This window comes from Crinia signifera, chromosome 9 (assembly GCF_055691185.1).
Source record: "Crinia signifera chromosome 9, ASM5569118v1, whole genome shotgun sequence".
Classification (NCBI taxonomy): domain Eukaryota; kingdom Metazoa; phylum Chordata; class Amphibia; order Anura; family Myobatrachidae; genus Crinia; species Crinia signifera.
Genome location: NC_139225.1, coordinates 29846324 through 29869725, shown reverse-complemented (window position 1 = coordinate 29869725; position 23402 = coordinate 29846324). Strand labels below are relative to the sequence as shown.

The following is a 23402-nucleotide window of genomic DNA, read 5'->3' as shown; positions in this document are numbered from 1 at the left end:
CCTTTTCAGCATGGAGCCTCCCTGCTTTGCAGGAGCTGCTGAGTGGGTAGCGCCGGCCCTGGCCATGGATATAATGCCCTAGTGAGCCACTCTAAGCAGAGGTGATCAGCAGCATATCAGCGCAGCGGGGAAGAGCTAACAGTCACTGTTAACCGCGCTGACACACCACTGTTTCACCTCTCCCTCTGCTCTGCTGAGAATGGCTGTCAGCAATTCCTGCGCTGCGCTGAAACACCACAGAGGTCGGCGTGTCAGCAGTCTGGGAAGGGCGCCTTAGTAACTTACAAAACGGGCAGGGCGCGGCGAACACTATTCTTGTGTGCGGGCCCTGCGGGGGGTGGCCGGCTGCTGCCTGCTGGGGCTTGTGCGGGGATGGCCTGGCTGCTGCGGCTGTGTGTGGGGGAGGCCGTTCTGCTGCCGTGGGCTATGCGGGGGAGGCCGGTCTGCTGCGGTCGACTGTGCGGGGGAGGCCAGGCTGCTTCAGTGGGCTGTGTGCGGGGGAGGTCGGGCTGCCACGACCAGATTCTGCTTTCTCCATTAAAAAAAAAAATCTGGTCGCCAGGAAGCAGAATCTGGTCGCCATGGCGACCTGGCGACCGGGATTTGTCGAGCCCTGGGGTATATATAATATAAGATAGAATAACAAGAATGAGCAACTATAAAAAAAAAACTGAAATAAATACAACAGAAAGAAAATACAATTCTGTGAAATATCATTGTACAACTAAGGTACAGCCTCATCTTTTTGTCCAATGGGGTAACATTAAAGCAAATTTCCTATTTCCATCCTCTTTAATAGATATCATGACTTAGAAGTATTATCCATCTCTTGGTCATTGAGTTCCCGCCTGAATCGGACTTCATTGTAATTCTTCTCTATAGAAACAAACCTCTTGGTTTTAATAACAGCTGGAGAACCATTATAATTGTTCCAAATATATTCAGGAGAGAGGATTTTTGTTGGCTTGTGGGATAAAAAATATTTGTTTAGATAACTTTCATCATGCCAAAGGGCCTCAATGTTTTTCTCTTTGTCCATCATCATGGCATTGTGGCAGTAATTTGTCAATTTGATGACCTCTTCTATTACACCACCGAAATTTCCTCCAGCGTAATAAAAGTCACCAAAGCCAGGTGGAATGTAGGCTATGGATTGTGGCCTTCGCTCATAGGTAAACTTCTTATTCGATTCCATAAAGAATCCTGAATGTAAAGCACCAAAGACGTTACTAAGGATCTCCACCCCAACATCATCGTGGAAAGCCATGTCTACATCTACGCACACCAAGTAGTCTACTTCATTGATAAACCGCTTCATAGAAAAGTCTCGTATCATCTCCATCCGCCTCATGGTGACATCTTGCCACTTTTTGTAGGCGGGTACCTCCAGAATGACCAGTTGCCGCCCCTCGGCAAGAGTGAAGTTGAAATCCTTGTTGGCATGATTGGTGAAGACATAATAGTTGACTTTGTGGCCTACCATGAAGAACTTTTCAGCTGTTTCAATGAATGTTTTTAAAAACATGATGTATCTAAAAAGAGAACAAAACAAAGGAAATGTGAGAATGTTATAAAACAAAATACACAATGTGAGGATTTAGGGAAAAACTATGTAGTGTTAATGGAGAATATATGAAAAGGGATATCTTTATTTAATAATAAAGCAATGTCAAATTCAATATGTACAGGGAAAATTTAAGAACTAGACAACTAAACATTTAAGTTGAGCTTTTAGGGTATGGAGACCTGTCAGTCAGCAAAGTTTTAAAATGGTATACTATGAAACTTTATAGTTCTACAAAAATGTATTTGAACCAACGTTGCTGTAAACGATCCTCAAAATATCTGCTAAAAAGGCCAGCATCACTCACAGCGACTGTTCTTTTAGTATAAAAAAAATACAAAAACAGCCAAGTCATACTTGAAGTATACTTAAATATTGTACCCAAAAAAGAACAGTCATTGTGAGCGGTGCTGGCAATTTTAATGGATATTTTGAGGATCTAAAAACAGAAACGTTGGCATTCAAAGGGTTAAAATAAAATATAAACCTACATACAAATGATACATTAAATTGAGCTCGTAAATATATCCCTTGACATTGCGGGTAAAACTACAAAAACAGCATTTTCCAAAATCGGGAATTATTTGAAAAAATAAATAAATCGACATCGATATTTAATGGGATGTGAATTTGCGGGTGAAAAATGCGTTAAGGTCCTATTTTAAGTCAGGAAAATGTGCGGGGTCCCACCTCCTTAGCATAACCAGCCCCTCAAAGAACCGGTCTTGGTTTTAGAAATTCAGGGGAGCAAAAACATAGGGGATCCCCAGGATTTCTAAAACCAGCCCCAGGCTCAAGGTCCGGTACTGGTTCCCAAAATACGGGGGACAAAATGACTAGGGGTCCCCCATATTTTGGCAACCAACACCAGGCCCAAAGAGCCAACAGGGTAATGCCACAGCAGGGGGAAACTTTTTATGTAAGTTTCCCCGGCCAAAGCATTGATCCCTGTGGCTGGTTAGCCCAGGCAGGGACCCTGGAGGAGTGGGGACCCCCCAGCGAACGGGTCTGAATTGGCACCTACCTATTGTACCCACTGTATGCATTGCATTGTACCCACTGTATGCATGTAATCAGCCAGAAGAGACAGAGACAAAGCCCTAGGTCTCACAAAACAAAAATGTCAAGGTCATGCATTAAATCAGCCTGGCATGGGGTGTTGCTACTAGTCAGAAACCCACCTTGGGTGCGCCCCTGCACACTACAGTAAAAGTAATACACATCTCTGGGACTGTACATGTCCAGAGTTTCTGTACGTTTTGGCATTCTTGGATGAAAGGGAAAAGAAATCAGGGTGCAAGATTACCCAGAACATGACCCCTATCTGCTATATCAGGGGTATCCAAAAGCAGGGACTCTGCAAAGATAAAGATACTCTTGTAACTTACTTTTTAATAGCGAATACTGTTAGACCAACGCGGACATTGATCTGATGGAATTGTGCATCCAGAATATCCCTGTTAAATATTCCATCCCAAACAATAGGTGCAAACCAAGGCGTTACCATCAGTACATCACTTCTCCTGGGAAGACGAATCAAGGTCAGTTTAAATAAGGTGTGTTTACAGTTAATCCTATTTCCTCCAAATAGAACATCTTCAGTAATAAGACAACAAGAGAGGTTCTGCTTTATCAGCTGTTATAGACGCCCACTGCTAAGATGAAAGAAACATTGGTCGGAATTTAATGCCGCCTGAGTTCAGTGGCAGTGCGAGATGTCCGCCAAACTTGGATGTCTTTTAAAAGGGGAATTAACTTACAAAAACCATGCCTTGTAAGTTAATTCCACTTCAAAAAAATGGACATCTCTCACTGCCGCTGAACTATGGGGGCATTAAATCTCGCCTAAAATGTATCATTCCCCTCTATCTGCATGTACAGTAGGTACCTGTGGGAGGAGTAGATAAGATTGGAGAAATGAACCAGTGGAGCAATAGTTCCTAGCAACCAATCAGCTTTGAAGCAATATCAGCATTCCATTAAATTATATTTAAACAGGAGGTAAACATTTTACTACGAAATGCTGCTAGAAGGGGACAGATCCCACCTACTTTCCACGTCAGGGACCGGATTAATGCACGTTCTAGACATTGAGACATAACTAAGCTTGCTGACATCTGGTGCAGGTGATATTTGGGCTTAAAAGAGATTCCAGCTCCGCCCGGAGTCTGTTTGCCTGATGTACCTTCCTTCAGCCTGGTGCAGCACGTAATGGTATAGGGTAGCACCTGGCTCCTGTCACTGAGGAGGAGACTGCATTTAGCGTCACCCCTTGGTGGTTGACACCTGGGTGCAGCCTGCACCTCCCTCACCTATGTAGTGTCGCCACTGCCTAAATACTCCCTTTTGGATATCTACACCCCAACCAGGTGCAGCCTGCGCCCCCCTCACCTACATAGGGTCACCACTGCCTTGATACTACCTGTTGAACGTCTACACCACATGCTGCTTAAACAGTTTACAGTTTAATAAAAAAAGGTTTTTCATCTCTTCCGCCGGTCACCATGGTGTCTGCAGGGCAGACGAGAGGGGGGGAACAGGTACTAAGTACCCGGGCCCGGGCTTGCTGGAGGGGCCCGACAGGGGCCCTATTCTGACCCCTCCCTTCCCCCTCCATCCCTCCCGGGCAGCAACTCTAAACCCTCTATACATTTTGTGGGCATGGCCTAAGCGCGGGAGGTGGCCACACCTTCCGCACTTAGGCCAACCCCCAAAATTTTACCGGGACCCGGCATTCCTCTCGGCTGCCCTGGGTGTCTGTGTAAACCTTCTGTCACTCCTGATTAGAAGATGTATCAAACCTTGGTAGAGATATAAAGAGGAATGAGGTAGAGTACCTCTCTAACTGCAGCCCATAGCAATCCAATATTTATCATAGTACTGATGTATATCCGGTATGTAGATAGAACTACAGTGTCTAGATAGACAGTCAAAAGGTAAAAAAAAAAAAAGGACAATCAAAAGGTCGACATGGTCAAAAAATGTCATCATCCATTTGGGGAGGGAGCATATACTAGTGGGCCGAGCGTAGCAGGGCACCGTGCCCGAAGAATGGTGAGCGAAGCATTAAACTAATGGAGGGTCCATGTCGACAGATGTTGACACTGACACCCAAATATGTAAAAAAAACTCACGTCCAACTTTTGACTCTTTGACCCCGTTGACTTTTTGATTGCATGTCGACCTACTGACGGTCTATCTAGACACAGTAGATCTATCAATCCACAACCTGTATATCCTTAGTTCTAGTATACAAGGTCAACAATGATCATGTGGACAGTGCTGGCCAGAGGCAGAACTCTGGGAGGCAATGGAGTCATCTGCTGCCGGGCTCCTGCTCCCAAGGGGACACTTCTCCTCCCCCTGGAAGTTTAAATTAGTTAATTGAAAACTGTCAATGGGGCAGATGTATTAAGCCTTAACAAGAGATAAATTTAAGAGTGATAAGGAGAGATAAACGTCCAGCCAATCAGCTCCTTACTGACTTTTTATAAACACAGCCTTTAACATGGCAGTTAGCAGGTGATTGGCTGGGCGTTTATCTCTCTTTATCACCCTTACATTTATCTATTTTTAAGGCTTAATAAATCTGCCCCAATATCTCTCTTGTAATGGAGTTCTGAAATATGTGTTCTCTCTTTCTATCTTTCTACCTCTGTCTAAATAAATATATATATATATATATATATATATATATATATATATATATATATATATATATATATATATATATATACAGTGGTCGAAGTGGAAATTTTGAAGTAGGGGTATGGAAATTTTGAAGTGGGGGTATGGAAAAGTAAAGCGTGAATATAGTGCGCACCTTCGGACACCCCCCTGTCCATCAACGTCCCCTGCCAGACTGTCCCGTTGTACAGGGGTATTACAAAAGCACAATATGTGCTGCTGAGTGATCAGAGAGCATCCTGAGGGGGAAAAAAAACTTTTTTTTTTTATCTTCAGATTAAAGTGGGGGTATGCCATACCCCCGTATACCGCCCCACTTCGACCACTGTATATATATATATATATATATACACACACACAATAGAATGTTGGCAAACCTTCCCAGGTGGATTATCAGGGACTTAGCGTCTTATAATGTCATTGACATCTTCAGCAGAGACTTTCAGGTCACCGCGGTCATGCTTGGAGCGGTGTACAACAAGAATTTTTTTGCAAATCCACTGGCGAGTTTCATATAAAGATTGTACAAATCACTTACACTAGACACTTACAATAGACTCTATAATGGAGTCTCTCGAATCTAAAAGAAACTCAAACAAAAAAAGGGACCATAGTGCAGCAATGTTTAAACGTGAGATTGTGTTTTTTATTCAATTCACTCACATTCCATTGGAATAAATGCGCATATCAATGGGACTTTTTTTATTTTAATCCAACATGATTTTCCAAATACACGTTCCCTAGGGACTCGATGAAAGATAAAATAAATAAATGTTATTTTTATTTTAAAAAGACGTTGTTGCACTATATATCTTTCATCGATGCCAAGCGGCATTCTGGGGCATATTCTCACCCTACTACTAATCCTAATCCCCTGCAACCAAGCCCAACCCTCCCCACTCACAGCCTAACCCTCCCCTCCTGCAGCGTTATGTTAATATTCATGAGAATATCAATATTTCAAGTGTCGACATTGTAAACATGTTGACATTCGGAGGATTCAACATTTTGATGTCGACATAAGTCTTGACCTAGCCACTGCATCCCATATCCTGTGTTTGTAGACTACTTTTTTAGCTACTAAAAATGAACATCTTGATATTAAAACTTACGGTGGTTTGAGGGCGTCAGGCTTGTCATAATGCATTCTAAAAATATTTGAAGGAAAACAGTGTTAGCAGCACTACAGACATTATTCTATGTTTATTCCGAGAATACATTCGGTTTAATGCAGTCAAACCCTTTTCCCCACCGTAGGAGTCTTTTATTTCTGCACAAAAAAATAAATAAAAGACCGGAGGCAGATGTCATAATGCACGTGAAGGGTACGGAGAGGGTTAGTCTGGTTACAAAAAAGGCGAATATTCAATATTAGTTGCGTGCACTAAATGCGCGATCAGTTACCAGTGACTTGCTGCTGTTGAAAATAGCGTGTGTGCCAAAGGACTGCATACGGTAATCAGTCCTGCCAACTGTGAGGTTCCCGGGTGGCCACCTTAACTATAATTTTTCAAACACAGCCTGTGCCATGGCAGTTAGGGGCTGCTTTTTGAATACTTTATTCAGCCCTGAGTCCCAGCTGTCAGTATGTCCCGACAGTCGGGACCCTGGCCTGCTTTCACTCCCCTTGACTGTTTATCCACAGGTGGGATTCAATGTCCCGCCTGCCAATCGGCATAAAAGGGGGTAAGTCTGCAAAAAGGGCCGTGAAGTCACTTAGCTGTCACTTTAGCGCTTCTTCCCTTCACAGGCAGGTTACCCAGCTCCGTTGTCCCTGTTGTGGCTGTATGCAGACGAGTGGGGTTGCTTTCCCCAGAACCGGCGATATTCCGCTAGGCGCCGATACTTGCTAAAAGAAGGCTGCGCACCCGCCATGTAAGACCCGGGGTACGCTCAGCCTCGAGCAGACTCGGCTAGGCGGCTCCATTTTACATACATGACAGTGGCGGGCTACGCCTCCTGCCCTGGGCCAGCAGCAGGCACAGGAATGAAGACTGCATTGAAAAATCACATCCACCCAGAGGTACAGCCAGCCATATAAAAGTGCAAACTGTATATAGGTGTATATATATATATATATATATATATATATATATATATATATATATATATATATATATATATATATATATATATATATATATATATACACATACATACATACATACATACATACATACACACACACACCTATATACACACTAGGTGATTCATCGCGCCCTACGGGCGCTCTTCACACCGTCGTAAGGGGCTGCGCCCCCTTAATTTGTGAACATTTGCATATGAGAAAGATGGTTAGAATTGTATGAAAGATGGCCTGTATTGCAACTTGAGTTATACAGTAGGTGAAATGTGTTAAATAGAGAGCATATGATGTTGAAGGGGGTGTGTATTGTTTTGTTTAATTAAAAAGCGGTTACAGAGTAAGATGTACATTGATAGTGTGGATGGTACAGTGACATTTGTGGGTGTGGGGGGGGGGGGGGGCTGTGTGTGCATGTTGTTTAGGTGTTTGTGTGTGTGCAATAGTATAGTAGGGTGTTTCTGAGTCAGCGGCTCCCCACTGGCGGAGGTCACGACACAGGAAAACAGGAGGCTGGGTAGTGATAGGGGTGTGTGGGCATAAGGGGGACTAAAGAGGAGGGTGGGAGATACTGTGCAGCTTCTGCCAGTAGGTGAGGGTCCAGCGTGGCAGTACAGGAGTACAGGATGGTGGCCCTTAGTCAGTGTCTCCTCCTACTGGGTGGGAGTCCGGGTGCATGAGAGCAGGAGGCTGGGCTATGAGGCATGATAGGGGCATGTGGGCAAAACAGCGTCAGCGACTCCCCAGTGGTGGAAGTTATGTGTAAATGTTTACATAAGTGTGGCACTTCATCGGTGTCCATGTCGACACATGAGAATGAATATGAAAACATTCAAAAAAAGAAAAATAAATCTTCAAAAACTCATGTCAACCTTTTTCATTGTCGACCATAGCCGTGCGAGTGTTTTGCATGTGCCATTTAATTCTGGGGTTGCCGTGAATCGCGTGCGGGGGTGGGGGGGGGGGGGAGGAGTGTCCGCGAATCGGGAGGGGGGGGCGCGGGGGGTTGCAGTGAATCGCGAGAGGGTGGGTCGCGGGGGCGGGGGGTTGCCGCAATGACAGGAGGGGGGGTCAGGGGTGGGGAATCGCGGTAGGGGGGGTCGTGGGGGGCACCGTGAACCTCGGGAGAGGGGGCCCGGTGGGTTGGCGCGAATCGTGGGAGGGGGTCGCGGGTGCCGCGAATCGCAGGAGGGGGGGGGTGTCACGGGGTGTGGCCGCGAATCGCGGGAGTCACCGGGGGTGCCGCGAATTGCGGGGGGTGTGCTGCAAATCGCGGGAGGGGGGGTCGCGGGGGGTACCGCGAATCGCCACAAGAAAAAATCAACACAGAAAGTTCAACACATGTAAATGTTGACATAAGTGTGGCACTTCATCGGTGTCCATGTCGACACATGAGAATGAATATGAAAACATTCAAAAAAAGAAAAATAAATCTTCAAAAACTCATGTCAACCTTTTTCATTGTCGACCATAGCCGTGCCAGTGTTTTGCATGTGCCATTTAATCCTGGGGTTGCTGTAAATAGCGCGCGGGGGTGTGGGGGGGAGGGAGGAGGTGAGGGGTGTCCGCGAATCACGGGAGGAAAGGTCGTGGGTGGATGCCGTGAATTGCGGGAGGGGGGGTCGCGGGGGGGGTGTGTGGGTGCCGCGAATTGTGGGAGGGGGGGCTCGGGGGGTTGCAGTGAATCGCGGGAGGGTGGGTCGCGGGGGCGTGGGGTTGCCGCAATGACAGGAGGGGGGGTCAGGGGTGGGGAATCGCGGTAGGGGGGTCGTGGGGGGCACCGTGAACCGCAGGAGGGGGGGCCCAGGGTGCCGCGAATCGCAGGAGGGGGGTGTGCTGCAAATCGCGGGAGGGGGGTCGCGGGGGGTGCCGCGAATCGCCACAAGAAAAAATCAACACAGAAAGGTCAACACATGTAAATGTTGACATAAGTGTGGCACTTCATTGGTGTCCATGGCGACACATGAGAATGAATATGAAAACATTGAAAAAGTGAAAAATAAATCTTGTCAACCTTTTTCATTGTCGACCATAGCCATGTCAGTGTTTTGCATGTGCCATTTAATCGTGGGGATGCCGTGAATGGGAGGGGAGGAAGGGAGGTGCATACCTCCCAACATGACCCTCTCCAGGAGGGACACATTGCTCTGTTTCTGGACTTTCTTCTTAATTTATGGATTATCATCACCTGTGCTTAAACACCTTTCTTATCAATTACCCTGTTTAAAACAGGTGATGACAATCATAAATTAAGATGGAAGTCCACAACCCAGCGTTACAGCTCCAGACACACTTTGAGTGACAGATGTAGCCAAATATATAAGATACTAGGTGATTCATCGCGCCCTACGGGCGCTCTTCACACCGTCGTAAGGGGCTGCGCCCCCTTAATTTGTGAACGTTTGTATATGAGAAATATGGTTAGAATTGTATGAAAGATGCCCTGTATTGCAACTTAGGTGTCCGCGAATCGCGGGAGGGGGGGTCGCGGAGGGTGCCGCGAATTGCAGGAGGGGGGGTCGCGGGGGGTGCCGCGAATTGCAGGAGGGGGGGCTGTGGGGGGGTGGATGCTGCGAATCGCGGGAGGGGAGGGATTGCAGAGAATCGCGGGAGGGGGGTCGCGGGAGGGGGGTTACGGGGGCGGGGGTTGCGGCGAATCATGGTAGGGGGGGGTCGCGGGGGGTGTGCCGCGAATCACGGGAGGGGGGGTCACGGGGTGGGGTGCCGAGAATCGCGGGGGGGTGTGTGTGTGCCGTGAATCGCGGGAGTGTGGGTTCCGGGGGGGTGTGACTCGAATCGCCACAAGAAAAAATCAACACAGAAAGGTCAACACATGTAAATGTTGACATAAGTGTGGCACTTCATTGGTGTCCATGTCGACACATGAGAATGAATATGAAAACATTCAAAAAATGAAAAAAAAAACTTCAAAAACTCATGTCAACCTTTTTCATTGTCGACCATAGCCATGTCAGTGTTTTCCATGTGCAATTTAATTCTGGAGCTGCCGCGAATCGCGGGGGGGGGGGTGCCGCGAATTGCGGGAGGGGGGGTCGTGGGGGTGGGTGCCGCGAATCGCGGGAGGGGGGGTTACGGGGCGGGGGTTGCGGCGAATCATGGGAGGGGGGGTCGCGGGGGTGTGCCGTGAATCACGGGAGGGGGGGTCACGGGGTGGGGTGCCGAGAATCGCGGGGGAGGTGTGTGTGTGTGTGTGCCGTGAATCGCAGGAGTGGGGGTTGTGGGGGGGGGGGGGGGTTGGGGGGGGTGTGACGCAAATCGCCACAAGAAAAAATCAACACAGAAAGGTCAACACATGTAAATGTTGACATAAGTGTGGCACTTCATTGGTGTCCATGTCGACACATGAGAATGAATATGAAAATATTCAAAAAATGAAAAAAAAAAACTTCAAAAACTCATGTCAACCTTTTTCATTGTCGACCATAGCCATGTCAGTGTTTTCCATGTGCAATTTAATTCTGGAGCTGCCGCGAATCACGGGGGGGTGCCGCAAATTGCGGGAGGGGGGGTCGCGGGGGTGGGTGCCGCGAATCACGGGAGGGCGGGGTTCACAGGGGTTCCGGTGGGGGGTTGCCGCGAATTGCGGGAGGTGGGGGGTCACGGGGGGTGCCGCGAATCGCGGGAGGGGGGGTTGCGGGGGGGTGTGACGCGAATCGCCACAAGAAAAAATCAACACAGAAAGGTCAACACATGTAAATGTTGACATAAGTGTGCCACTTCATTGGTGTCCATGTCGACACATGACAATGAATATGAAAAAAAAAAAAAATTAAAAATAAATCTTCAAAAACTCATGTCAACCTTTTTCATTGTCGACCATAGCCATGTCAGTGTTTTGCATGTGCCATTTAATCCTGGGGCTGCTGCGAATTGCGGGGGGGGTGCCGTGAATCGCGGGAGGGGGGTGGCAGGGGGGGTGCCGCCAATCGTGCAAGGGGGGGTCGCGGGGGGGTTCTTTTTGCCGCGAATCGCGGGAGGGAGGTCGCGGGGGGGGTGTTTTTTCCGCAAATCGGGGGGGGGGGGTGTCACGGGGGAGGGTTTGCCGCGATTCGTGGGAGGAGGGTCGCGGGGTGGTGGTTATGCCGCGAATTGCGGGAGGGGTCGTGGGGGGGTTCTTTTTGTAGCGAATCGCGGGAGGGGGGGTCGCGGGGGGTGTTTTTGCTGCGAATCGCGGTAGGGGGGGTCACGGGGGAGCGGGTGTTTTTGCCGCGAATCGCGGGAGGGGGGGGAGGTTTTGCCGCAAATCGCGGGAGGGGGGCGCTCACCTGGTGGCTGTGGAGTAGCAGTGCTGGGCAACATGGGAAGGCAGTGGGTGTCTGGCACTGTCTGTGGGCTCACTGGGCTGGTTCTCTGTCACATACCTCCCAACATGACCCTCTCCAGGAGGGACACAATGCTCTGTTTCTAGACTTCCCCTTAATGTATGATTGCCATCACCTGTTTTAAACAGGTTAATTTCTCAGAAAGGTGTTCAGCACAGATGAAGGCAATCACACATTAAGAGGAAAGTCCAGGAACAGAGCGTTATAGACACAGACACCCACTTTGAGTGACAGATGTAGCCAAATATATAGGAGATATATATATATATATATATATATATATATACATATACACACACACACACACACACACACACACACACACATACACACATACATACATACATACACCCCCCCTCAGAAATCCTGCATTTGTCCCTGACACTCATGGGTGAATAGGATGCAGTCAATTTACCTACAATCAAAATACCGACGGTCAAAATACCGAAAACCATTGACTGACAAGGTCAAATACTGACAAAGTCAAAATACCGACATTTAAAATACAGACAGTCAAAATACCGACATTTAACTTGTTCATACTTTACCATCCCAGTGGACATGGTGGGGGAATATAATAGTGTGCCGAAGCATGGCGAGCGTAGCGAGGAAATGCGGTACTACGTTCGACTGTCATTGTCGCACCGACATGTGCCGATAGGCGGAATTTCATGCCCTACCATCCACTAGGGCATGGAGGGAGAATAAAATAGTGTGCCGAGCATAGCGAGGCACCATGCCCGAAGCATGGCGAGCGCAGCGTGCCATGCAAGGGGACGTGGTACACTCATACAGGTTTTATGTCAACCTATGTCAACATACAGACCAACAAAATATGAATAACTTGTGTATACTTTTTGACACACACACACACATGTGTGTGTGTGTATATATATTTTTTTGTTATGGTACAAATGTTGTTATCTTACCTCTGAAGTTTCACATTAAAAAATAAGTTTACAGCAAGTCTTCTGGAGATGTTATTATATCTACAAAGAGATAATTCATTAGAAGTTACAAGCCTACATATATCAGGTAGACCAGGCATGTCCAAACTGTGGCCCTCCAGCTGTTATGAAACTACAAATCCCAGCATGCCTTGCCATAGTTGTAGCATTTCCTAATAGTTTGTCTATGCCCGATGTAGACAACAATTACAGCAGGAAACATTAAGGGGGGGGGGGGGGGGGGTTACTATGCGGGGAAAAGCTTCAAGTTTTACCTCCACATCTATTCAATTTTTTTTTTCCGACACTCAGTGAACCCTCAGGTAACAAGCAGTAACCCATAGTTTCCGTGTAAGGTGCTGGAATCTATGGGTTTCCTTGTGTGGATTTACCGTGGATTTCTCCTCATAGTTGCTGAGGGTGCAATGACATTTTCTTGGTAAGCGCAGGGTTGATGACCCTAATTGAATAGGTCCAAGCTGATAATTAGCCGTGGGGAAGTTGATGCTGGTACAGAGTAGTAACGTTACATTATCTAATAGATCATTGGTATACGCGGGGGGTGTTCTGGTTGCACAGAATCCCCTTCCTCTTGGCAAGTGACTTAAATTATGACAACAGCGCTGGTATATAATATGATCACTACCACATCATGCAGTGTAAGGGACAGAGCAGAGCTGCTGCACATGCCAAGTTTGCTGTATGTGTGGATCTGAGCCCTGAAACATCACAATAGACCAGAGAGTAGCTGCCAGGAGGAAGAGACAGGAGCCGTAACATGAGGTGGGAGAATGTGCAGTACTGGTTCTATTATGTCTGTGTATTTATTTATAATGTCATGTTAACCTTTTCCTGACCACCCACGTATCTTATTTAAATGTTTGAAACAGCCTATATACCATAGACCATCTGTACTGTTAAATATTAGTACTGTATCCCATATTGTATCCTGTGTATAAAAAGACCAATATTCTTATCACTCCCCCAGACTCCTGTACTTACTCCAGCGTGAGTGTGAGATTTTGGATTACATTTGGAAACCCCCCTCTAAAACTCCTGCGTTTGCCACTGTAAATGATTACCTCTGAAGTATCATTTCTTCTGCTAGATCTTCATCTGAGATACTGCAAAGAAGCAATTATGAGAGTTGATTATTAATACTGCTATAGTGTGTGTGCGTGTGCATATATATCAGGGTTGCTGACTTTAATATTCTCCTCTCTGGAAGAAGCCCGGAGAGGAGAGTTTCAGCAGCTGCTCGGGGAGGGCGGGCTTGAGTGTGACGTCACTAAGCCCCGCCCCCACGACGGTAAACAGGTGAATTTGCGTATCTCCATGGAGGGGGCGGGGCTAAAATGATGCAATTTTGCCATTTTAGCTCCGTCCCCTCCTCTGAGACCCGCAGATTGCGGCATTTAAATGCCGCGATCGGGGGCGCAGCGGGGGTCCCCCCTGAATCCGGGAGGGTTGCCCACCCTTCCGGGGGGCCGGGAGGGGGACCAGATTTTCGGGAGACTCCCGCCCATTCCGGGAGGGTAGGCAACCCTGATATATATATTGAAATGTTGATAACTACAACATTTGTTGAGTTGTTATTTCTTCCTCTGAGTGTCGCTGCGTGATAAGATAGATAGCTACATACATACATAAATAAGAGATGTGTGCTGCACCATTTGTCCTGGATCTGGCTCTGATACAGCTTTGGATTTGATAAGGCCAAAAATGGAGTTTTTTTAAAATATGACAAAAGAAAAGACATAAACTGGGTCTTTTTTTGCCCCTAGATTATTATTCACCTCACTAAAATAAATTTCCAGTCATTTGCAGACAGGTTTGACCACCTCACATGTCACATTATTGTTTTACATTCTGGCTAAAAGCGGCAGTGATTTGGCGGGTGACACGAATGGCCTGATTCAGACCTGTTTGCGTATAGATCAGAGATGTCCTGCCAAATGACTATCGCCCACATCCCCTCACTAGTATGCGCTGTGTACGAGAACACATCTCCTTGCAAGGGGCGAGAAATCATTGCCGCCGGAGATGCCCGAAAATGGGGTAAGCACTGATGTCATGTGACGTCAACCACCCACCCCAAGCAGGCACCGCCCTGCCTGTGTTCCCAGGGGAATGCCCAATAAACTTCTACTGCCAGCCTTTGCCCGCCCCTGGCCGTGCAAACGCCTCAGCGATTGTGATACTTGCCGAAGGTGTTTGCGCAGGGGGTCTGTACATGCATATATTTGCCCATGTGCAGACTCACACCATTGGAAAAGGGGCAGAATTTAGACCAGTCTGAATTAGGCCCCAGTGACAGAGCAGCGGCACAAATACACATCAGTTACAGTACACCACAAAGTAGCACCCTTATACAAGTCAAAGGGGAACCTCTGATTGGAAGAGAGAGCCGCTTATCACTGCTCTCAGCCAATCAACTGCCACCCATTGATTTCAATGGGATTTTTGAAAGTGGAACCAAAACCGTGAGATCTGACAATGGAATCTCTGGATTTTGGCTCGGGTGGACACACACACACATCAGACAGGGCATGATGGGCCCACCAGAGACAGTGTGGCCAGCCAACACAGATGCTTGGCCAACCATTACGGACAAGTCTACGCATGATAAATTACCATTTTAATGTATTGTAGAAAATATATCATAGTCCGATGCTGTATAACGTAACATATGTATAATGTAGAAGGGATACGGTCACGAGGTCGACATATATTAGGTTGACCACTGAAGGTCGACAGGGCTTAGATCGACAATTGACATAGGTTGACATGGCTAAGACAATGGGAAGATCTACAGTCAAAAGGTCGACATGAGTTTTCAAAATTTAGCCGACATGTACCAACAGGCACCATTTCATACCCTACCATCCACTGGGGCATGGTGGGAGAATATAATAGTGTGCCCAGCGCAGCGAGGCTCTTTGCCGGAAGCATGGCAAACGCAGAGACATGTCGACATTTGGGACAAAAGAAATGTGAGAAACTCATGATGACCTAATGCTTGTGTAGGACCATAGCCATGTCAACATATTTCATGTGCCCACCCAAGCTCTGTCGACCTTCAGTGGTCGCCCTGATGTATGTCAACCTTCATTGCGTCAACCGTATGACCCATACCCATGTAGAATGAAAATGCCCAATCTGGAACCAGATTCCTAGAGGAGGAGGTAGGGACCCAGGCAACGGGGCCCACTGGGAGGAAATGACAATGAGATCTCCCTAGAATAAGTGCACAGCCGGCACGGTTATGAGACTGACCACAATACAGTATATACTGTATATATGTATGTACACTTACCCTTGTTTGCAGGAAAAGACAGTAAACGAATGCCATCCTGTATCCCTGCGCCTAGGCAACAATACAAAGGTTTTAGCTTATTTTAATAAAACAAAACATAATTAAAATATCTTAACACAGACCAGACCTTACTAGAAGCACCAAAGCAGACAGTGACACCCCAGGCAGGAAGGGGAACTGCACATGTTGTGAAAGGTGCAGGGTGCTAGAGTGAACAATGGCCCTTATTCTGGTTGACTTGCAAGGCTACAAATTTCGCAGCCTTGCGAGTCCCCCAGATGCCATCCGCCCGCCCCCCTCCTTGCCTGCCACAAACCCCCACACAGCTGGATGATTTGCATAATCATCCATTCACAGCCTTGGGTGCGGTGGAGAAATCATTTAATGGTCGGAGACCATCGAATAATTTCTCCAGCACTCGCAGATCTGAGACACCTCTGTTGTGTCCAACAATCAAAAGAAAGAAAAAAGAAAAGAGACTCTATGGGTGCACTCTAGAACGGTAGCTTAAGGGTTCCACTAAACATAGTATTTACAATAAAAATGAACTTTTATTATATCCCATAGGAAAATATTGGAAATGTGGTACCCACCCACAAATTATGTGGGAGGTCTCACAATCAAACAATTAAAATACAGAATGATTAAAAGCAAGTGAATAAAGAATAGAAAAAATGTGTTTAAAAATGGTTTAATAACCGTGGAGCCGTGATATGAAAGACTGTGAACGTTGAATTAGCTATATATTGCTATTGTGGCATATGATGACATTAATAGGTGTGATTTCACACCGAGTGACCATGGTTGGCACATAAATAAACTTGTATCCGCTTGAAGTATAGTGAGTGATCTCGTAACAATTTATACAATCTGCAACAATTGTGAATGTTCTTGTATCAAATTATTTGAACACAGCCTGTAATAATCTACATAGCCTGTGAATGGCTTAACACAGGGATGGGGAACCTTTTTAGTGCCAAGGGCTGTTTGTAGGGGGAAAAAATCTTTTGGAGGCCATATGTAAAAAGTTTTCTTACAAATTGTCCTTGCGCAGCCGTCCCACGCTCCAGCGGCTGTCGCTGAAAAGGATTGACAGTCTCTGGCTGCTGTTGATTAGGAGGAATCTCTCAAAAACTACCGTTCTCTCGCGAGATTCCCCTGTACTTGACTCCTGGCAAAGCCACGGGGCGGGTGGGAGGGCCACTCAGACTGGCCACGGGGGCCGCATACGGTCGCCGGGCCTGAGGTTCCCCACCCCTGGCTTAACAGGATGTATTCAAACGATCCTATTGTCTAATACTCACAAGCAGATCTGTGTCCGCTGGACCGCTGTGATATTCTCAGATGTTCAATCACTGTTATATATGGAACGTATCTAAACTGACAGACACACCATTTAAATACACATGTGTTCGGTGCCGCATGTATATATGGCAGATCGTCCCTTCCAATATGTGTATCAATTCACAAGTGTAGCAACCATGGATAATATATAGATACTTCTTAATAGTTCCTAGAACAGTCGCCACTACATATGTGGTCTTGTCCCTCAGGCTAGTATAGATAAATTCACCAATGCATCGATAGTGTCATGGGTATCCCCTCACTACCTTCATAGTCATTTAGCGGTACAAGTTAAACAGATCATTTGCTGTGTTTGTAATATTCACTGCTAATAGCATGGTCCTCTTAAATATTTTAGCGCCAAACGCCACATGTTAAACACAGTCTATATCAACGGCTAGTCAGGCCAATGCGCATTTCGCCGGATATCCTAATATTTTCCTATGGGATATAATAAAAGTTAATTTTTTTATTGTAAATACTATATTTAGTGGAACCCTTAAGCTACAGTTATAGAGTGCACCCATAGAGTCTCATTCTTTTTTCTTTATTTTGATTGTTGGATATACAACTAGAGACGGGTAGCACCATCCTCAATATATAAAGGGGAACATAATTTATTTTTTTTGAATAACACTTGAAAGACAATAAGTGGGATCTGTGCGGGTCTACACAAAACCCCAATTAGCACACCTCTGTGGTGTTTCAGATCTCAGCGCGCCCTGTGCGGGAAGCGGGTGGGCAGCTAACATTCGGTGATGTCAGCTGCCTTCCCCCACACTCGCGTCATCGGGGGATTTCCATGGGATCCCATTAGAGGTGGTAGATGCAAATACAGTAGTACAATTTAAACATGCTTGGGATAGGCATATTGATATCCTTACAAAAAACATAAGGATCAAATACGGTTTGAGGTAACAATTTAAAAAAAGAGGCAGACTAGATGGGCCAATTGCTATGTTTCTTACGATACACAGGGCAGTGGCGTAACTATAGCACCGCAGCCCCCGCCACCACGGGTGGGGGGGCGCTGTGCATATGGGGGCGCCGGGGGCTGCGGTGCTATAGTTACACCTACCCCCAATCCCCCACAGGCTTACCTAATTCGCTGGTCCCGGCGGCTCCGTTCTTCTGCTGAGGACCACCACAAAATGGCCGCCCCCATACAGCAGACAGAAACTGTCTGCTGTATGTGGGCGGCCATTTTGTGGTGGTCCTCAGCAGAAGAACGGAGCCGCCGGGACCAGCACGAAAGGTAAGGCTGCGGGGGATTGGGGGGGTTTGCATGGGCGGCGGGGGGCGCCCCCCCTAACGGCGGGGGGGGCGCCCAAAATGTAGCTACGCCGCTGACACAGGGATACATTTTCTGCCATAGTTGTTGCCTTGTACTTGCAGAACCAAAATACTCGACCATTACTTTATTTATGTATTTATTTACTCACCAATATATTGAGAACAGCACTATACACACCGTCATGGAGAGTATGGCAATGAATGGCTTCTTCAGAGAGATGCTTCTCCCTGCAACAAGAAAAAGTGAAACTAAAATGAATGTTTTTAGGAGGAGGGATAGGACTACTTTGTCCATTCTCTCTACCTGCTGCCTCATGTTCTGACCATCTCTGCCATGCTCACTTCTTGCCTCGGGTCTCCTTACCTGCACCTCATGTCACCTGTCTGTCTCCCCCTCCCTCTAGACTGTAAGCTCCTTAGAGCAGGGCCCTCTTCCCTCCTGTTCTCACAGCACCCTTCTTGCATTTCAATTACAGCTCTCTTACTCACCTACCATCTATACCTGCACCTCTTCTCACTCACTTTCCTATTTGTTCGTCGGGAAAGGTAAGAGTGAAAACAATTTTCACTCACCTTTCCCCTGACCTAGGGAGCGGGTCCGGGCGTCATGCGCGTGCACCGGTCATGTGCATGCGCACACTCCCTGGAGCACTGGATCCCGCCCCCTAGCTTTAGTTTTTTCTACAGAGCTGACAGAATGGAGGACTCAGTGTCTGTCTCTGCAGCTCTCTTTACCAGTCCCCATCCTTCAGCAAGTGGCCAAAAATGATGAGAAAGAGGAGGCAACAGGAGTCTGAGGACAGTTCCTCCTCAGAAGAAATAATTATAAAGAGAAAAAAGAGCACAGTAGGGATGGCCATCGACCATCGATTCAAAATCATCGATGGTTCATGGCCGATGTCGAATACTTTGCCATCGATGGGGGAGAACCAGATGGTTTCCCTCCATTGATGGAATAGCAAAACAATGTTTTTCTTTTTTTCAAAGTGCCGGGACATGGAGCATAGCTCCGCCCCCTACACCCGCGAAGCCCCGCCCCCTGTGTTTTGATTGGCCCACAGGCCAATCAATCAAATACAATGGATGACCATCGATATGTAAAAATATCGATGGTCATCCATTGCATGGCCAGTTGCAGAATTGGCAACCATCGATGGCAATGGCAACGATGGCCATACCTAGAGCACAGTCCCTGTCTGCTCTGAGGAGAGCAGGGACAGCTCTCAGTCTGAGAGGGAGCCACCTGGTGGTCAGCAACAGTCTCCCTCAGTGTTTTCTCAGAAAAAGGTGAGGAAACACACCACTAAAAAGAAACATACAGACAATGTTTCTGACAGAGACGCCCGTACGGAAGAACACGTCTCTTTTAGTCGGAATACCCAATATGGTGCGTGACATACCACCATCTTCTGCCCACGGCCGGCACAAATACACTGCCTCTGAACGGCAGCATTCGCTGACACAGTCCCATAAGGGTTCCAGCAAGCAGCAAGCACTGCCTAAACCTCACGATTATAGTGAGCCACATACCCCTCAGGTAGACTGGGAGTCAGTGGAGGTTACTAGAACTTCTGCATCCTCTAAAAGAGGCGAGTACAGCGACCTGCAGATGGCCAGGGTACAATTAGTGGGCAGAACGCCACCTAATAAATTATACGCCTCTCATTGGGCACTTAATGAACGCTCAGAGGTTTACAATTTTGCCCAATTAGCATTTAGAACTGCACTGGTGAAAGAGGATGAGATGGTTCTAAGAAGCCATACCGGCATACCCGATATACCAGCCCTATTTTCTCCCGAAATTGACCCGGCACTCAGCTCACTGATAGGGGAAAGAACCCAAAGTGACGCTAATGATAAACTTCTAAGGAAGATACAGCTGAAAGTGTCAGACTCAGCTGGTCCCCTCCTTTTTGTCCTAGATAAAGCTGAAAAGGAGGGAGAATGTGGCGGTTCTTTAGATTCCTTAATAGCATCTAAGAACGCTCTCCTAAAGGCTATTAGCAGAGCCACTTTAATGATTGGCCAAACCTTTGATTTCCTAACGAATACCTGCAGAGTATGCTGGCTCACAAAGGCAGGTTTAACTAACCTCGCACCTAAGCCCGTTGAGGCACCTGGTAGATGGACACCTGTTCGGTCCAGATTTCATCAACGAGGTTAAGATACGATATAAGGCCCGTAGATCCTTCTCAGATCTCAAGGGCCCCCAATCCTCCAGAAGACCCTTTCCTCTGGAGGGTCGAGCTGCATCAGCCAATGGTTCGGCCCGAGACTACAGTAGCGCCACCAGAGGATCAAGAGGAGGCTCCTACAGGACAAGACCCATGAAAGGTAGAACGTCCTTCAACAGGAACCCCTCAAGGAGAGATGTAGGTTATGGTAAGCCCCGTACACATAACCCCCCACCTTGGCTTCTCTCAAGTACTAATAAGATTGATACAAGTAAAATTAAAGCAACAGTACTGAAATGAACACCATGTTCTGTGTGCTGTAGATACCCTGTACAGATAACACCCTAATATTTGAAATATAAATTCTGTAGTATCATACACTGATACATAAGGAGGACAGAACTGACTAAAACACACACACAGTACAATATACATTTTAATCACTTTATTTCTATGATTTTTGAACGTATATATGTTTGTCTACACTTCGCTGGCTTTCAGCAATTTTAGATAATAACAATAAAAGTTATATTTTAACATTGAATTTGTCGCTGGCTCCCCTGTCATTAATGATTAATAAAATAATACAAAGAAAATACTTATGAAACAGCTCCCCCCCTCCCCTCCCCTAAAGCCCCAGCCCCGGCTCCAGCGCTACTCAAGAGACCAGTGGGAGATTGACGGATCCCCCTCTCCCCCGGCGCTAGCCCCAGCTCCAGCGCTGAACGTAAAACCAGCGGGGGGAATAAATTGTTGGCTACAGCCCAGCGCCATTCTGAGCGCTGAATGACACCAGTGGCTCCCCTGGCGCTGGCCCCAGCTCCAGCGGGTCCAGCACTGACCAGCATCTGAATGTGACAGCAGCGGCTCCCCCTCTCCCCCGGCGCTGAATGGTATTAGTAACCAGTCTAGAACACTACATGATAATAGAATTCAGAGATATTGGTTACATATATTCGCGCAAATTTATGTGTAAGCCCCCAAGCCGTAGTCAAGGCTTCTCTGTTTATTAGGGGTCCCTAATGCCATATCTAGTTGCGGCACCCCAAAAACCAGCACAAGCTAGAAAGCCCAGAGCAGCACACCAGTGAAAATACTATAGTATTAATAGGTAGGAAGCCAAAGCTATATAAGATAGATAAATAAAAAAATAAATAATGAATAAATAAAATTAAGGGTACTTGTGGAGTATCACGGCTCCCATTGCATGCCATCGCATGCCATATATAGTGGCATGCGATGCGAAACAATTTTTACAGATTTTGGCAGTTTTTTGATAAAATCGTATGCAATCGCATCGTATGCGATCGCATCGCATGCAATCTCATACGATTTTGCAGTGAAAAGCATCCAAATGCATTGGAATTAGTATTAAACATGTTCAATGGCTCCCAACTGGCATTTTTTAGGCTGTACCACCCCCACTATCAACGCGAACCCGAAGCGTGGTGAGCGCAGCGAACCCACGAGGGGCGGCGGTACGCGTCCTACAACCTTTTCATACCCCCACTATCCACGTCGGCGTGGAGTCGAGAATAGAAAGTGTGGCGAGTGCAGCGAGCCACCGAGCCCGAAGCCCGTGAGGGGACGCGGATACCTGTGAAGGTATCCGCGTCCCCTCACCACGCTTCGGGCTCGGTGGCTCGCTGCGCTCGCCACACATGAAAAGGTCGTAGGACGCGTACCGCCGCGCTCGCCACGCTTCGGGTTCGCGTTGATAGTGGGGGTGGTACAGCCTCAAAAATGTCAGTTGGGGGCCATTGAACATGTTTAATACTAATTCCAATGCATTTGGATGCTTTTCAGTGCAAAATCGTTTGCGATCGCATGCGATGCGATTTTTTGGCATACGATGCCCATCGTGGGATCCGTGATACTCCACAAGTACCAAATTAAGTGTAATTCAAATATTATAGAAATAGTGTTAGTGAGAAAAAAAAAATTGTGCAACGTGTTAATAGAATGTAGGGGTGTGCCACAGTAGAACCACCCAGCCAAACCAGTCCACCGCACCCCACACCACCGGTTACCTAAATTGGGTCTACGATTATCCATCAAGGAGCCACATGACAATGGCTCCTTACTTAAATATATCTAAACTAAAGGTGCGTACACACGGGGGGAGATATATTGCTAGCAATATATTGCTTGCAATATATTGCTGAACAATATTTTGCTCAGTGTCTCTTTTTCAACAAGCGACCAGAGATGGTCGCTGTTGAAAACAAACCTCTGCTGGGGGTGCCGCAGAGGTAATTAACTGGTCGCAGGAGCAAGCTCCTGCGACCAGCGATTACAATGGGGCAGAAAATGGGAGCGCGCACCCGGAGATTTATCGCCGGGGCACACTCCCAATCACTGGCAATATGGCCTGCGACCATATTCCCAGCGATTATAGCACCTATCTCCCCCGTGTGTACATAGCATTAGAGCTACCTACCTTGATGCATCCCCATAATACTCCTTGTGGCATATCAGGACCTGCATCTCCTCCTAATATGGGCTCCCTTCTGCCTCTCACAACATACACATAGCTAGTGGCAGGTGCTCAATTAGTTTAGTAATACCATTCAGGTCATACTTGCCTACCTGACGTCCCAGGTAATGTATGATTGCCATCACCTGTGGGGAGCTAGGTAATTGAGAAGAAA

At 47.0% G+C, this 23402-nt stretch overlaps 1 protein-coding gene across 3 annotated transcripts; it reads right to left on the bottom strand.

Moving 5' to 3' along the window:
* Window positions 1-623: 623 nt before the first annotated feature.
* Window positions 624-23265, bottom strand: LOC146036544 (histo-blood group ABO system transferase-like). Of its 3 annotated transcripts, XM_083160521.1 has the most exons (7): window positions 23192-23265; window positions 18727-18805; window positions 15941-15991; window positions 12607-12666; window positions 6364-6399; window positions 2953-3087; window positions 624-1532 (listed from the first exon to the last, which is right to left on the bottom strand). In XM_083160521.1, exons 1-7 carry the CDS (start codon window positions 23205-23207, stop codon window positions 803-805), a joined length of 1107 nt encoding a protein of 368 aa, XP_083016647.1. In that variant the 5' UTR covers window positions 23208-23265; the 3' UTR covers window positions 624-802. The 3 variants fall into 3 exon arrangements, with proteins under 3 accessions (XP_083016647.1, XP_083016649.1, XP_083016648.1); XM_083160523.1 differs by lacking the exon at window positions 2953-3087; XM_083160522.1 differs by lacking the exon at window positions 12607-12666.
* Between the last annotated feature and the right edge of the window lie 137 nt (window positions 23266-23402).

Excerpts from the sequence above, each read along its gene's own strand:
- LOC146036544 (XM_083160521.1), bottom strand. Across the intron at positions 6,400-12,606 it reads TTTAATGTGAAACTTCAGAG|AATGCATTATGACAAGCCTG; the intron begins GTAAGATAACAA and ends AAATATTTTTAG. Across the intron at positions 1,533-2,952 it reads ACAGTATTCGCTATTAAAAA|ATACATCATGTTTTTAAAAA; the intron begins GTAAGTTACAAG and ends TTCTCTTTTTAG.